General features: G+C 44.9%; 1 protein-coding gene across 1 annotated transcript in view; it reads right to left on the reverse strand.

Annotated features, from left to right (window-relative positions):
• The window catches only part of fars2 (phenylalanyl-tRNA synthetase 2, mitochondrial), a 55,618-nt gene that overhangs the window by 39,420 nt on the left and 1,198 nt on the right, over positions 1-15,000 (reverse strand). Inside the window, 6 exon segments of the mRNA XM_069512357.1 lie at positions 193-355; positions 530-698; positions 810-869; positions 978-1,064; positions 2,025-2,353; positions 13,448-13,651. Coding sequence (XP_069368458.1) covers positions 193-355; positions 530-698; positions 810-869; positions 978-1,064; positions 2,025-2,335 — 790 coding nt within the window. The 5' untranslated portion in view covers positions 2,336-2,353; positions 13,448-13,651.

A 15,000-nucleotide genomic window follows, 5' to 3' on the forward strand; every position in this document is an offset into this window, starting at 1 on the left:
ATGAGGATGATAAGGAGAGAAGGAAGGTGAGGTCAAAGAGGAGGATGAGAAGAAGTGAAGATAGATGAAGAAGTATCAGTTGTAGTGGGTGAAGGAGGAAGAAGGACGATAACGAGGAGTGAAACATAGAGAATCATGGTGAAATGAAAGTGTGTCCTCTGTCTCCCCCTGCAGGTCGGATGTAGGTCTCACCTTCTCCGAACAGGTGAGTGACGAGTCGCGTCAGCGTTTGTTTCAGGTCGAACTCCACCAGCTTCACGGCCTCCAGCGTGTGCGTTTCCTGTTTCTGCGGCGTCCGCCTGCCGCCCCGCTCCAGCAGAGACAGCTCCTCGCCGTTCTGCACCTTCGAGAACAGCTGGAGACACGGGACACATCAGAAACTCACAAACACGATGAAAGTTAGCTTCAAGACTGAAACGGTTCCTGAAGAACGGCGGCGTGACATTAACAACGTTTTCTTTTATAGAAGCCTCAACATGAACTGAACAGAAAGTTTTACAGGTAATCATCACGTGCTCGCTGGTCGCACCTCGTGGTTGGAGAAGAGGCGGACTCCCTCCATCTGGTGGAAGACGGGATAATGACTGACGTTGATCTCGTCACGTCTGTACACGTCTCCAGCCAATAGGAACGCATCAAGACCGGACTTCACCAGCTCCCTCTGGTGGGCGGAGGTGTGAGCGCGAAGCATCATTTTTCTAGCACACACACACACACAGTTTACTTTTCTTGAGCAGAAACAAGATGGAGGATAGGAACACTGCCATGTTGTGCTGGTGAGTTTGATTCGTAGTCAACTTGTCACTCACCTGTTCAGGTAGTAGTTGTCCCCTCGTTTCCTGCTGGGGTGGCTGGGCGGGATCAGCAAGCTGTCAGTCAAATCCCAACAGAGCAAAAGAACCAATCAATCAAAAATTACTTGTTTTGTTTTACGCTGTCACATCAAATCAATCAATCAATCAATTTGATCTGCTGACCTGTCGAAGTTCTGCTCCACGGTAACCACCGGGCTCAGGTTGTCATGGACCGAGAACAGCGGGTTGCCCCAGCGACCGATGTAGGAACTGTGGAGAAACAAAGAACGAAGAGGAGAACGTTAAAAACAAATGGAACCAAGAAAGTTCCCAAAGACTTTTACCAAGAACAACGTGAGAAAACCAAACTGTCCGACGAGCTCTCAGCGCTGTGTTGTTTTTCTTTTTTTACACAGTGTGTGTGGAGTGTAACTGCAGCCCGATGATATTTCACCGCCGTGTGCAGTGCAGCAGACTTTTACACTCGACTGTCCCTGAAGACACATCGAGGCTGCAGAGACTCCGTCAGCAGTTTGTGCTCCGAAACACAGAAATATAAACAATATGAGGAAACGGAGCAGCAGCCGGTTTACACGCTGCGCTGCCAAAGATTAGCGCAAAAGTCAGGGGATCGACAAAGAGGATTCATCCTCTGGGAACCATCAATGTCTGCGGATGATTTAATCATCATCGAGAAAATATCAAGATACTCAGTGTGGAGAATGTTTCAAAGTAAAAACAACAAAACCAAAACTCACATTCAGAAGAAATAAACTGAGGAAAAAAACCTTTTACCTGATCAATGCTGAATCTATAACAAAGTGAGAGATTTCAAAATCTAGAATCGGCAGATATTAAAAACTCTTGTTTGTTTTTTGACGTGAAACTTAATCTGTCCATATATTTAAAATCATTTTTATTATTTGATTTTGAGACATCACCTCATTTCTAGAACAGAATCTATCTCTCTACTCTTTCTATCATCAGTGATGATGTTTCTGGCGTCTTGCTCAGTAGTTTAACTTTTGTCTGATCGTTAGTCGACTTTTTTAAATTGTCTCTTCTGTTGTGTGTTTGGTCTTTGTCCTGAATCCTGTTGTATTTATTTTTAAAATCATTCTTCTTCTTCTGGCTCCTCGTCGCCTCACCTGTCACATCTGTTCTGTTTTTAATTTAAAAAAATAAGTTTGGTTGTTGCTAAGCAACAGATTGAAGAACCGCCCCGCCCACCTGTAGAAGTGGGCTTTGATTCGCTCCTTGATCAGCCACAGGGGATGATGGGGTTGGTTGTGGAGGTTGCGGCCGACCGTGGCCAAGATCTTTGGTGTCACATTGGTGAAGTCATCACGGGGGTGGGACTGGCCCAACACCTCCACTGAGTCCTGGCCAATCACAGGCTGGGGGGCGGGGCCGGGGTCTGTGCTGAGGCGTCTGAGCGACGATGCAGCGCTGCCATTGGACGAGAGCGCTGACAGACAGCGGCGGCTGAGCCCAGGAAGGGGTGGGGACTGTAGGAGGGGGAGGAGCAGGGAGAGTCTCATGATGATTGGTCCATGGAGCTAGAGAGACATTAGAGAGACGTTAGAGAGACATTAGAGAGACATTAGAGAGGCGTTAGAGAGGCGTTAGAGAGACGTTAGAGAGACGTTAGAGAGACGTTAGTCAGACGATTTAGAAACAGACTAAAAGAGAAACAGAAAAACAGCAGAAAGTTTTTGCTTGTTCAGATACAAAATAGTATTTTAATTTTCCTGTTTTACTGATTTCAGTTTTTTCTCCTTATCACCACTTTACAAAACGATTGTAACTTCTTGAAGAGCACTGAACTACATTGAGAGTGGTGGTCGTGTCCAGTGTTTCCTTTATTTCTGTGTTTGGTCCTGAAAAGATAAATATCTGCTCCGTTTAGCTGCTAAATGCTAAAGTTCCACCAGCAGCTGGAGTCTTAGAGGTTCTGCTGCTCAGATGACAAGTTTATCGTTTCGCTCGACAGTGCAGAGGGAAACCAGCAGGACGTGAATCAGAGGAGGTCATAAAACCAGTGACTTAGTGGAGGTCAGGTAGGGTGAGCGCTGGAGCTGCCAACGTGCACACACACACACACACACACACACACAGATATAATTTATTAATATCAGTTCTAATTACACTGTTGGGCAAAAACAGCAAAGGTTAAAATGAGAAAAAGTGATCAGAGTCAGCTGCTCAGCTTCCTTCTGTCCTTTTACTTCTTTCCATCATATATTGTCTGACAGGAGACGATCGCCCGTCTCTGTCCCGCTCAAATATTTGTTCTCACACACACGCACGCATGCACGTGCATGCACGCACACACACACACACAAAGAACAAGACAAAGGGTGTTGCATTGCAGTGGCATTGCAGCAAAACGAATTATTGTTCCTAAATCCATGAACCCTTTACCTCTGCTGCTGGTGTCATATTATACTGGACACACACACACACACACACACAAACACACACACACACACACACACACACACACACAGGGTACATCTCAAGGACATTCTGACTTTAACAGGAAACTTTAATTTACATATACAGTATATATATACAGTATAGATATATATCTATATACTGTATATATATATTCTATGAAATTGTCCAGAATGAAACACAAATTCTGTGACATCAACAAAAAACATTTTCAAGTTGAACTAAGGTCATGGTAGAAATGTAATTTGTCTTGTACACAAAGTTTATAATTCGTCCTCAGGCCGGCGTTAGACGAAAGGTCACAGAGAGAACGGACCAACGTCTGCACACTGACTGTGTTTCACTGTTTCACATTAAAAACCAAGGGAAGGTCTGGTGATCTGGAAAAGGGGACGACTCTGAGGTAACAGGACATTTTTGAGGCGCTGCAGCTCGACCTGCCACAGACACACGTGATCCTGTCGTGTTCAGGCAGCTCAGACAAATTTAAAAGACACAAAAAGAATCTGAAGCTTATTTTGTTCCTCTACTGATCATCTCAACAAAAACCGAGTGTCTCATATAGCTGCCCTGGTCGTCTCCATTGGCTTCACGTCTCTTGTTTTTCGTCCCTCCGTGGGACTGACCTTCCTGGCATGTGATCATCACCATATGTCTGTTCCCATGGCACCAAACATGGCCACACATGCACATATGGACGCCCACGCACACATGAGAAAATGCACATAGTGTGTAATAAAGTGCAGAGACTGGAATTCATAAAAGGGAAAACACATAATCTCAGATATGATGAATCTATAAATATGTAATATCATTTTATAAGTAAACTAATGACGAGCTTTGATCAGTGTGAGGGCCCTCGTGTTATTTTCCTTCTTTTTCTCTGATGTGAATCATTTTTAAGGAGGAACAAGCTCAAAAACTCTCGAAACTTGAGAGATGACATCATGACATCGGTAAAATCATCACCGCACATGGGGCGTGGCTAAATCACAAAACAGAGCAGGAGGAAATCAGAGGGATCTTTGAAGGGGAAACGATCACACAGATTTCTGAAGCACTGAGTCGTGAACTCGAGCAAAGGAAAATATTAGATCAGATCAAACTTTGATGAGGAGCCGCTGCTGTTCATCGATAAAACTCTTCACACGTCTCCGCTCACAGAGGAGGCACAGAGCTGCCGTTTATTCCTCCAGAGGATTCAGATGTTTCCTTGTGTGACTTTTTAAACCTGCAGCCACAGCGACCAGGGAGCTGGGACTGATTCACAACCTCCTGCTCCGTCAGAACTGAATCAAAATGCTGTTCAGTCCTCAGTGTTAGAGATGTCGTTATGATTTCTACATTAGCTGGCACACCTTAACACACAATTAAATATACTGACACTATCTTTAACAACTTGTCTAGACAATAACTTTATGTTTGAGCCCGAGCTGCTACTGGGGTCAATACTGACATTAGGAAGTAGAGCAATTCAATATTCAATTATCAGCAAATATTTATATTAAAACAATAAATGTAATGAAATGATTCCTACGATGTCGTCGTCAACACTAATGCAAAGAAATGTAAACGAGGTTTGTTTTATTACAGTTTAACCATCAGCTGTATTAAAAATATCTCTAAATATATAAGAATTTTACTGAAGGAAATAAAATGCTTCATGTAAAATATAAATGTTTGTACAAATGTTCATATCACAGAAGGTGGCACCACCAAGGATGAGCTGCAGAGAACCATCTGAAAAAAGACTAAAACTCGCTGCAACAATAAAACAACTTATTAAACTTACAAATACTCTCTGGACATTTTCTAGAGTTTGTCTTTCAGATAAAAGCTCCGGAAAATGTCCGGAGCGACTCAGACATTAGTGTTCTCAGATGCACAACCTCCAAAACATTTCAGGAACATTTCTGAAAACAGCTCTGCTGAAACCGAGGTCAGAGTCTGAAGTCTGCAGGAAAATCAGGACAAAGACGACGGACGCCAGGATGACAGCGTCAGAAAACAAAGAAAACAAGGATCCATGACGGAGATGCTGAGGTGTCGTTGAGGTGAAATCACTTCCTGCCAACATGTCTGTGTCGCAGGTCGTGCTTCGACGAGAGCGAGACACAACGAGGCGTCTGCTTTACTGCCATTTCTCAAACAAAGATTTTAATTACTGAGCACAGAGCAGATGAGACGGTCCAGTGAGCAGCAGGTCGGACAGACGTGAACTACACACACACGCATGCACACACACACACACGCACACAGACAGACACACACACACGCATGCACACACACACACACGCACACAGACAGACACACACACACACACACGCACACACAGACACACACAGACACACACGCACGCACACAGACACACACACTCCAGCAGCAGTTTTAGAGCAGAGGGATTCATTCAGCCTCTAAAACTGACACACTGATAGAACGAGGTGATAAATTACACACTGCAGAGAGGTGGGGGGGGGCAGAGGGCCTATAGAGACATACTGTGTGTATACATATTTATTTAGTTATGTGACGGCTGCAGAGAAAGAAAAGATATGATTTCTTTCAAGCACTGAAGTCTCAAAGGGTCTCATACAAGAAGCCGTCGGTCCGAGCAGATTGTGATTTAGGAGAACTTGAATCTGAAGTACAAACAGGAAGTGGTACAGAAATTAGTCTGTTATTCAAATCAAACTCATTCCTTAAGAGTTTATCATATTTCAGTGGACAAAGGTCAAAGGTCACAGTGACCTCATACGAGTTTGGAAAATAAATGTCCGCTGACTGAAAAGTACTGAAGAGATCGTAAATGTAGAGAGATGAAGGAAATATTCCTTAATTCTCCGTGAGTTAATTAAACTGTGAACATTTTCCTCCTCATGTTGACAACAAGTAACGTAAAGACGTCATCAACGAGACGACACCGAGGTCTGGACTTCGTATTAGGAACCAAGCTGGTCTTTGACCTCGATAACTGTCAAACCAGGAGACGCTGTCGGTCTGACAGGATCTTTCAGTGGGAAAAACACGTGACGTGATCTTCTGTCTGAATCATATCTATTTTCTAAGTGAGGAGGTGATGAAGGAGTAAAAATAAAATCCATCACACAGAAGGAGGAAGCTATTTTCAGCGTGTGTGGTTCCCACAGAGAACACGCCACGGCGGTCACGACTCTTTGTTCGAGAACCTCACACATAACAGGTGGCGTCTCTCTCTCTCTCTCTCTCTCTGCAGGAGTGTCAGTGTCACTCGCCCCCTCCCATCAGAGGGAGTCCCTCTCTGGCACCACACACCACTTCCTGTGGCTCATGCCGCTCTTCCTGTTCACGACGCCGCTCCCTCGGAATCACACCGGCGGTTACACAACTCCTGTCCCATTCCTGCGTCTCCGAGGTGTTTAAATGAAAGATGTGAGAAATATTAACAAGAGACACAGCAGTGTGTGTGTGTGCGTGTGTCTGTGTGTGTGTGTGTGCGTGTGTGTGTGTGTGTGTGTGTGATGAGCAGGATTTATGGGAGCTGAAGTCAAACTGTGGCGTGTATGTAAAACAGCGTATCCTGAAACGACCTTGCATCCGTTGTCTGTCTCACCCCCCCCCCCCCTCCAGGCTAATTTAAAAACCATAAACTCAGCCCCCCCCCCCCCGCCAACCCCAAAATCTCCCTCCTCCATCATCCCTCCTTCATACACTCCTCTCTTCCTCTCGTTCTTCTCTTTCACTCCTGTAATCGAGTACATTAAAGTACAGATTTAAAATACTTTTTTATTCTTAACTTTTCACTCAGGTAATGTAAATTATCTTTCCTCTCCCTTTACCTCACCTCCCTCCACTCGTCTTCCCTTCCTCCATGTATTCATCTCCCTTTCTTTCTCTCTCTCCTCCTCCTCTTCTTGTTGATCTTAAACTTGTATAGATGCAGCTTTTTGTCAAACCTGCTGCCTTTATTTTACACATAGAGAGGAAGAGGCGTGGAAGCGAAGAGGAGGAGGAAAGAAAGAGAGAAGAGTGCAGAGGAGATGGAGAAGGGAGATAGAGGAAAGGAGATGAGGAAACAAAAAGACAAGGAGAAAGAGTGGAAGTGAGAAAGGAGAGGAAAACCTGTAGGAAACTGATACCAGGGGAGGAAGGAGAAGAAATCAAGGAAACAAAACACAAGGAGAAGTGGATGAAGAAGATGAAGAGCAGGAGTGTCTGACATGATGAAGAGGGAGGGAGATTTTATGGTCGGAGGAGAAAAGTGCAGAGGCTGCAGCTTAGTGACACCGAGCAGCTTCACCAACACACACACACACACGTCGATGTGTAAACACACAGATCTGAAATCATCAGTCGATTAATTGATGAGTCGACGACAGAAAATCAATCAGCCACTCTTAGAAAGACGGTTTGAGTCGAACATCGTGTCTCAGTCTGGACATTAGAAGGTTTATAATCGAGGACGTTCTGAAGCTGCAGGAGACGATCTGTTGCCTCAGAGAACGTTAAAGAACAAATATGTAACATGAACATTTGTAAAAGTCCAAAGAAGAGTGAATATAGAAACTATACTCATTCCCACCTTAAGCGTCACAGTCTCGTGTCCTGCCAGATTTATTCACTTTCATTTTCACGCCCGTTTGCTTTCTTATTGTTCATCATCATTTCATTTTACCCAAATCAAGTCCGGCCCGTGAAGTTTTGTCAGGCAGCAGCACAGAGCGTCTTTATGAATACGAGGCGGCTGAACGAGGTATCGATCGGTTTGAGACATTGTCCCCGGGGGGACGGCGAGGGCCGACCTGAATCAATCATCCCTCTGCAGTGACCAAACAGCAGCAGCAGCATCTCAGAGCTCGGTTTTTCTCCAGCGATCTGTCAGATTCAGTACACAGCAGCTTCGGGGAGAGCAGGCAGAAATATGTTCTGTACACACTGCAAAATATCAAGTTCACTTTTGTCGTCACGAAACTTGTAAAACCTGTAAACAGCATTTTTTCCCCAACGTCCGGTGGGAAACATTAACTAACACTTCCTGTCAGGAACAGTTCCACCTCGTCGTCGCTCAGAGAAAAGAAATCTCTGCTCTGACTTTTCACATCACTGCTCCTCCTCCAGAGGAGTTTCTGTAACTAAGCAACCCACTGCAGAGGACACACTCTACTTCCTGTTTACATCACATGACCAGTGCAGGTGAATGGTCATGTGACGTGTGTTGTCAGGCGTGTTACGGTTTTGTCTCATGCAGAGACTTAAAGGGTTAAAGATATTTTATTATCGGCTGCTATGGCCGTCCTCCATGCTACAGATTCTAAGTGTGAAAGGGCGCGAGAGAGAACACGCAGCCGGATCAGCCGCTGCAGGAGGAACACGTGCGTGGGCCGACGAACCAGGTGAACTGTCGGGCGCCCTGACGATCAATTTAGTTTTTCTCAGGAGGCGTCGACCTGCATGTTAATACCAGATCCGAACAAGGCCGCAGGGTTCAGTTTAATTAAAGAACTGATTCACTCAGGAGATCAAATGTCCTCTCTTGTAATCTCCCCTGACTCACACTACATGGACAAGGGTGCAAAATATATTTTCAAGAACAAGAAGACTTTTCTTAGCGTCATGGCGACAGACGATTTCACTCCCACAGTCTTTAATCATCTCATTTCACCTCTTTAAAAAATAGGTCGTCTGTGAATCTCTGTTCATCTCTCTCAGATTCATGTGATAAAAATAATGTGAACTCGACTTGACTGAGCTCTGCCTGTTCACACCTTCACCGTGTGTGTGTGTGTGTGTGTGTGTGTGTGTGTGTGTGTGTGTGTGTGTGTTGGGGGGTTTTCCCACTTTAAATGGGCGGTTTGAGGGTTAAGACTTGGATTTAGGGTTAGCTTCAGGCGTTTAGTTGGGCTGGTTAAGGTTAGTTTATGGGGCTTGGGAATGATATATTCCAAAGATAGATGTACGAACGTGTGTGTGAGATGAAGAGAGACAGAGAAAGAGCGAGAGAGAGAGTGTGTAGGAGTGTGAATTCTGGCTGCGACACAGTAAACATATGCTCAAGAGACGTTGGAAAAGTGCAAATTAGAAATTTAAAATATGCTGCAAACACATACTGTACACACAAAGACAAACACACACACACACACACAGAGTTAGGTTTGAGTTCTCTTTCCTCTTAATTTTGCAGCTTTGCGTCTCACACTGTCGGTGTTTGGGGATTTGGAAGAAGCCGACTCAGTCTCATTTCTTCACCCAAACACCTGCTCTCCTCCCGGAGTGACCGCAGTCATTGAAGACACACATGTCAACTGTGCACCGACAGATAACGACGCAGACACATTTCAGCTCTTTATCAGCATCTGCCGAGGCTGAAAATAGACGAAGTGTTTGTGGAGGAGTTAGAGGTGAAGCGCTGCACGCTGCAGATCAGGGGGCTGATCTCTGGAGAACAGAATCAGGAGGAAGCATCTGAGTCTGATTCTTATCCTGAAATTTAAAATCTCGTTAGCGTTCGTCAAAATATCTACAGTTGATTTTCAAAGTTGAACATTGTCCTGGTTCTTGTGTCCGAGCAATGAGCAGGTTCAGCTCCGTGGGGTGAAAGAGCAGGTATGACACTGACCAATCACAACAGAATGGAACAGCTGGCCAATCAGAGCAGACTGGGCTTTATGAGGAGGCGGGTCTTAAACCAAGCGTTGGAGACAGAGGCTGAGAAGAGGAGCTGCTGCAGAGACGGACAGTCTGAGGGCAGTGATGTGTTCTGAACATTAGAGCACGAAAACGGTGTAACTGTGTTTCTGCCCTGGTTGAACAACAGCGATGCCTCACACTAAATATTGCTGGCACAAAGAATTGTGGGATTTTTGTCTTTACTTTCATAAAAGGTTCGGAAGCATTGAAGGTCATCATCATTTAGAGACAGCTCTTATCATGGTGGCAGAGTCCTGCACGGTCGATTTCTTGCAAACCCGCAGATCTCTGTTAAACCCAAACCTGCCCGGACCCGTTAACAAAATAAGAACCTAAATAAAATCTAATACTGGACCCCGTCCCTGTCCCGCTACCTCTAGAGGTTCAAACGTTGGAGCCGGTCTCTTGATAAAGACTTTTAATGCACGTCAAGTTCTCTTCCCCTGGAAACTGCTGTCACGGTGGGAAAAGATGAGATGAAAGAGGCGTCGGAGGAAAACGGGTGAAGTCTGGTGAGTGTGGTGTTGAAACGTAATGGGCAGCAGAGTGATGATGAAAGGCTGCGCTGACCTGTGGGTCCAGTCAGACAGACTCCACACTCTTTCTCTACATGTGATCCTCCTTCCCCTCGTCTCCGGCTCCTGCACATGTTCAAACAAAGGTTCTGGTCTGCAGCCTGATTTCTACCAACGTTTTCAGGGATTTTAATATTCTGTAGTTACAGAAGAAGGAAATGAAATGTAGAGTTTTTAATTTCACATGGTTTCTAGTGAACGTTCGTACCAAATATAGAAATCCCATAATGCTGCTCTTGAGATATTGTGTTCAAGAGAAACTAATGTGAAACATAATGCCACTGTATTTAGTGATGTCGCCCGTTCACACACACACTGTTGATATTTACATATGAGCCCATTATAAAACATCAAGATGGAGTCATGAACAGACTGAAGCAGCAGAGCCACGAGCTCAGAGCACATCACCGGCCGCTCTATATTTTCCTGTAATCAGTACTCGGCTCCTCAGAGAGCTCGACACACTCCACTGATTCCTTGTTAGCCGCTGAATGTTTCGTACTTTCGCCTTTTTTACCGACCGTTCCGGGGCTCACATAAAAAGTGAAGACTGTGCACGGGCGCTGACCTTCAGGAGACCCAGCCGAGGGGCCTCGCAGGTCATAAAACATAGATTTAGATAAAAGGGAGGAGAGAGGTGCAGGCGTCTGCTGCAGTGTTGGAACAAAATGAGGAAAAACCCACATTCAGGTACTTTAATGATTAAAACCTGCACTGTGCTCTGTTAGAGACAAGATGATCTAACACAACCGGTGAGAAGCAGCTTTACTTTGAGGAGGAAGTGGAAAAAGGCCTCCGAGATTCACAAGTACAGAATAAATAAATTCTTCTTTAGATAAATATTTCTTAATAAAGTCAAATTACAGATTTAGTCTGAAGTTTGACTTGAGGTGTAAAACATTACATGTAGATTTTGTTTGAGACAAACCAGCCCTGCCAACAAGTGGTGAGTGTATAAAAGCCAGACCGTTCTTATTGTGCTCCAGGGCGTCACATTTGTTCTTTACATTAAATAGAACCTGGTTTGGTTGCAGCGTGATGTTTTTCACTGTTTCTCTCTTGTGTATTATAAAGGTAGTTTTGTGAAAGTAAAAGTTCGGCAAAGTTAAAAAGGAAGGGAAGAGGAAGTTCCTCTCTTCCACAGAAAGAAGCTCCTGAACCACGTCGTCACATGACGTCGTGATGAGACCAGTGACACACTGGTGTCTGACCCCCCCCCCCCCCGCCCCACAAAGCCAGGTAAAACAACAGCTGACATTTCCTTCTGGTGGACTGGACCAGCCGGCCAATCACAGCAGACTCATCATCAATAGATCAATAATAATAAGAACAACAACAATTAGCTACAGCGTCTGACGAGATATGATTCAATAGAAACGCTGTAATGAAGAACCAGGGAAGTGAGTCATGCGTGTGTGTGTGCATGTGTGTGTGTCGTCCATCTGTTCTACAACGCCCTTCCTGAACCTGCTGAGCCCACTAGACCTTACTACACTCACACACATGCACCAGAAAAAAATCTATTTGACATCCTAGTTGATATTTGGGTGTCACACACACACACACGCATGCATGCACACACGCACAAACACATCTCCGTGCACACACACATGCACACACGCGCACGGCCTGTGAAATGCTGCTGTATCCTGTGTATTTCCCTTCAACAATTAGCGCAGCGGCTAATCTGTCTTCACTGACAGCAGGACAAACGCTAGCACCCCCTGTCGCTAACACTGTTACCAAGCCAGGTCTGGTTCCTCTATCAGGAAACTGTGAAGTCTCAGTGCCGCTCTGTCCGAGTCCATTCTTCAGGTGAGAGGTGGAGCAGCAGACAGAGGCAGGAAGTGACGTATTAACTCTGCTGCAGAGATCATGTGATAACACACACGCACCATCATCAGCTCTCTTCCTCAATGTTTCACTGCTTTGATTCTTTATTTATTTTGTTTGAGTTTTCTTCATTTACATTTCTGTCGCTGTCTGACTTTGAGAGGAGAACTACATCTTCCACTTTAAAGGATGCAAACCACCAACCGCTGCCGAGACACATTTCTCATCCTCCTGTCACGGATTTGTTTAGTGCAGATGTTTGTACCGGAGCCTCTAACTTTGTCATCATGAACATCATGAATCATCGGCGGCGACGCTCCCCTCGGTCCAGCTGCCGCAGTCTTTGATTTGGTCTTTCTCCAGATATTCACCCCAACATCAAAGCTTCCCCGTGACTTCAACACATTTACATTTTTCCTCCAATTAAAGCAGAAAGTCAGGTTTGTTTACATCCTCGGCTCGAGTGTGACATTAGACACAGCAAACAAAACTAAAAACCTTCAGTGGAATTTTGTCTCTCTGCAGTGAGAGGGAGGTCAGAGGCAAAAAAACACTTTCATTCAAAAATAAATATACTGCTGCCGCATCTGAGCAACTGCAGCATATTTAACCCTTTTTGTTTGGAGTGAAAATACTGAAACTAGTTTTACATCACATAGTTTTGAACTGCAAGTCACTCATGTTTTATTAGTTGAGTTAAAATACATAAAAACTCTGTTTTAATGGAGGTCGTCAGTTTTTTTTCCTGCAGCTCAGTAAAGTCTTTACGCTGCTGATGTGAAACATGTCGTCCAACCTCAGTTTGTTCTGAACATAATGAGGAACGTTAATGAGTGTATCTGGAAAGTCACAAAATTATGATGCTGAGGAAAAACTATTATTGCATAATATCCTCAAACACACTCACACACACACACACACACACACACTCACACACACACTCCTGCAGCATGAACTTTTTTATGGCTCTGTTTCGACACTTGGGTAAAGTTAAGGAAAGGTCAAGTCACATGGGCTGGTATAAATCTGCAGTCCTTATTCCATTTTTTCAAGTAGCAGGGTACACACATACACACACACACACACACACACACACACACACACACACACACACTATCCACCTACTTCTCTGTGGAACGAATGGTGCAGAAGAGCCTGTTGATCCAGAGGAGGATGACAAGGTGGAGGACTGGACCCAGGAGAAGATGGATAGCCGTGCGGATGGATTTGAGCCGATCGGGTTCGGGTCACGGGCTGATGTGTCCCAGACGGATTCTTCCGCAGGCCTGGACACGGCAGGAAGTAATCGATGGGAGGAATGTCGGAGGCCTTGATCCACCAGGCAGAAAGGAGACAGAGACAGAAAACTCAATCTGAAGCTCACAGCGGTGATTCAGAATGAGGAACAACCCACAACCACGAGTCCACAGGATGGAGGAGCCACGTCTCACTCCATCAGCAGTCGGCTGAACTTTCTCAAAACACTGACTCTGTGGAAAAGGAGCCCTGCTACGATCTGTCTGAAGTCAATGTGTTGCTGTCTGAGTCAGAGTCTCTGGACATTTTCTGGAACGTCTCCTGCAGCCTCCGAGTAAAACAGCAGGAAAATGTGTGGAACCTTCTCAGTGAGCGAGTGGACGTGTCTCTGAGGATTCTAACACGTGACGGACGTGAAACTGGAAGAACACAAATGTCTCAGGATGAAGAAGAGGAGCCGTACACGTGGAAGACGAAGACGTCCACTTGGAACGACGAGGAGATTGGAGAGCTGAAGACGAGCTTCCTCCAAAAAGAACAAAGGGACAAAACCAACGAACGTAACAAATCCATTTATTAAGAAAACAAGAATCGCTGCACTTCCCCAAATAAAGTATCACAACAACAGCACAATACAGCCACTCAATGTAAACCTCTTCATCACACACACACAGACACACACAGACACACACACCAGTAGCACTGACCTTTACACTAAAAGACAGCAGGACATCAACAAACAGAATGTGTCTCTGACCTTTCACACATCCACTGCTGAAGAGCGCGCACGCACGCACGCACGCACACACACACACACACACACCCACACACACACAAATCAACTCATATCAGAGACTCTGGTGTGGAAATAACAAATTACCTGTCCTGAATTGATTGACTGTATTAAGTGTGTGTGTGTGTGTGTGTGTGTGTGCGTGCGTCGTCCCCTCTAACAAGACAAATCTCTGAACAGAGGTGTCAGCTCTGCTCTGCTGCTCCCTCACCGTGTTTCAATCTGATTCCTCTGTGTCGCTCAGCTCAAACTGACCCATGAGGTCAAAGGTCACGTCCCCTGTCCTCGACCTCCTTCCACAGTGAGCAAACACGAGCATGTCTCCGTTTCTTGACGTTTGTATTTGGTTTATGATGATACAAGAACAGAGAGATGTAGAAACCTCAGATGAAACCAGTGAATAATGTATGTTTGTAGTTTTTATTTGATTTCACCATCAGTTTGCTCTGTCAGATTTAATTCAACATCTAACTGTGACTGACACTAATTAATATCTAATCATTAATTATTCCACCAATCGATCGTCTGGTCTGTAAGAAACCAGACGGAGAATTGTGAAATCACTGGCGTCTAAAACTCAAGGTGACGTCCTGAAACACGCGGCTCGGTTTCACATCACAACAAACAT

The sequence above is a fragment of the Paralichthys olivaceus genome, chromosome 17 (genome assembly GCF_024713975.1).
Source record: "Paralichthys olivaceus isolate ysfri-2021 chromosome 17, ASM2471397v2, whole genome shotgun sequence".
Classification (NCBI taxonomy): domain Eukaryota; kingdom Metazoa; phylum Chordata; class Actinopteri; order Pleuronectiformes; family Paralichthyidae; genus Paralichthys; species Paralichthys olivaceus.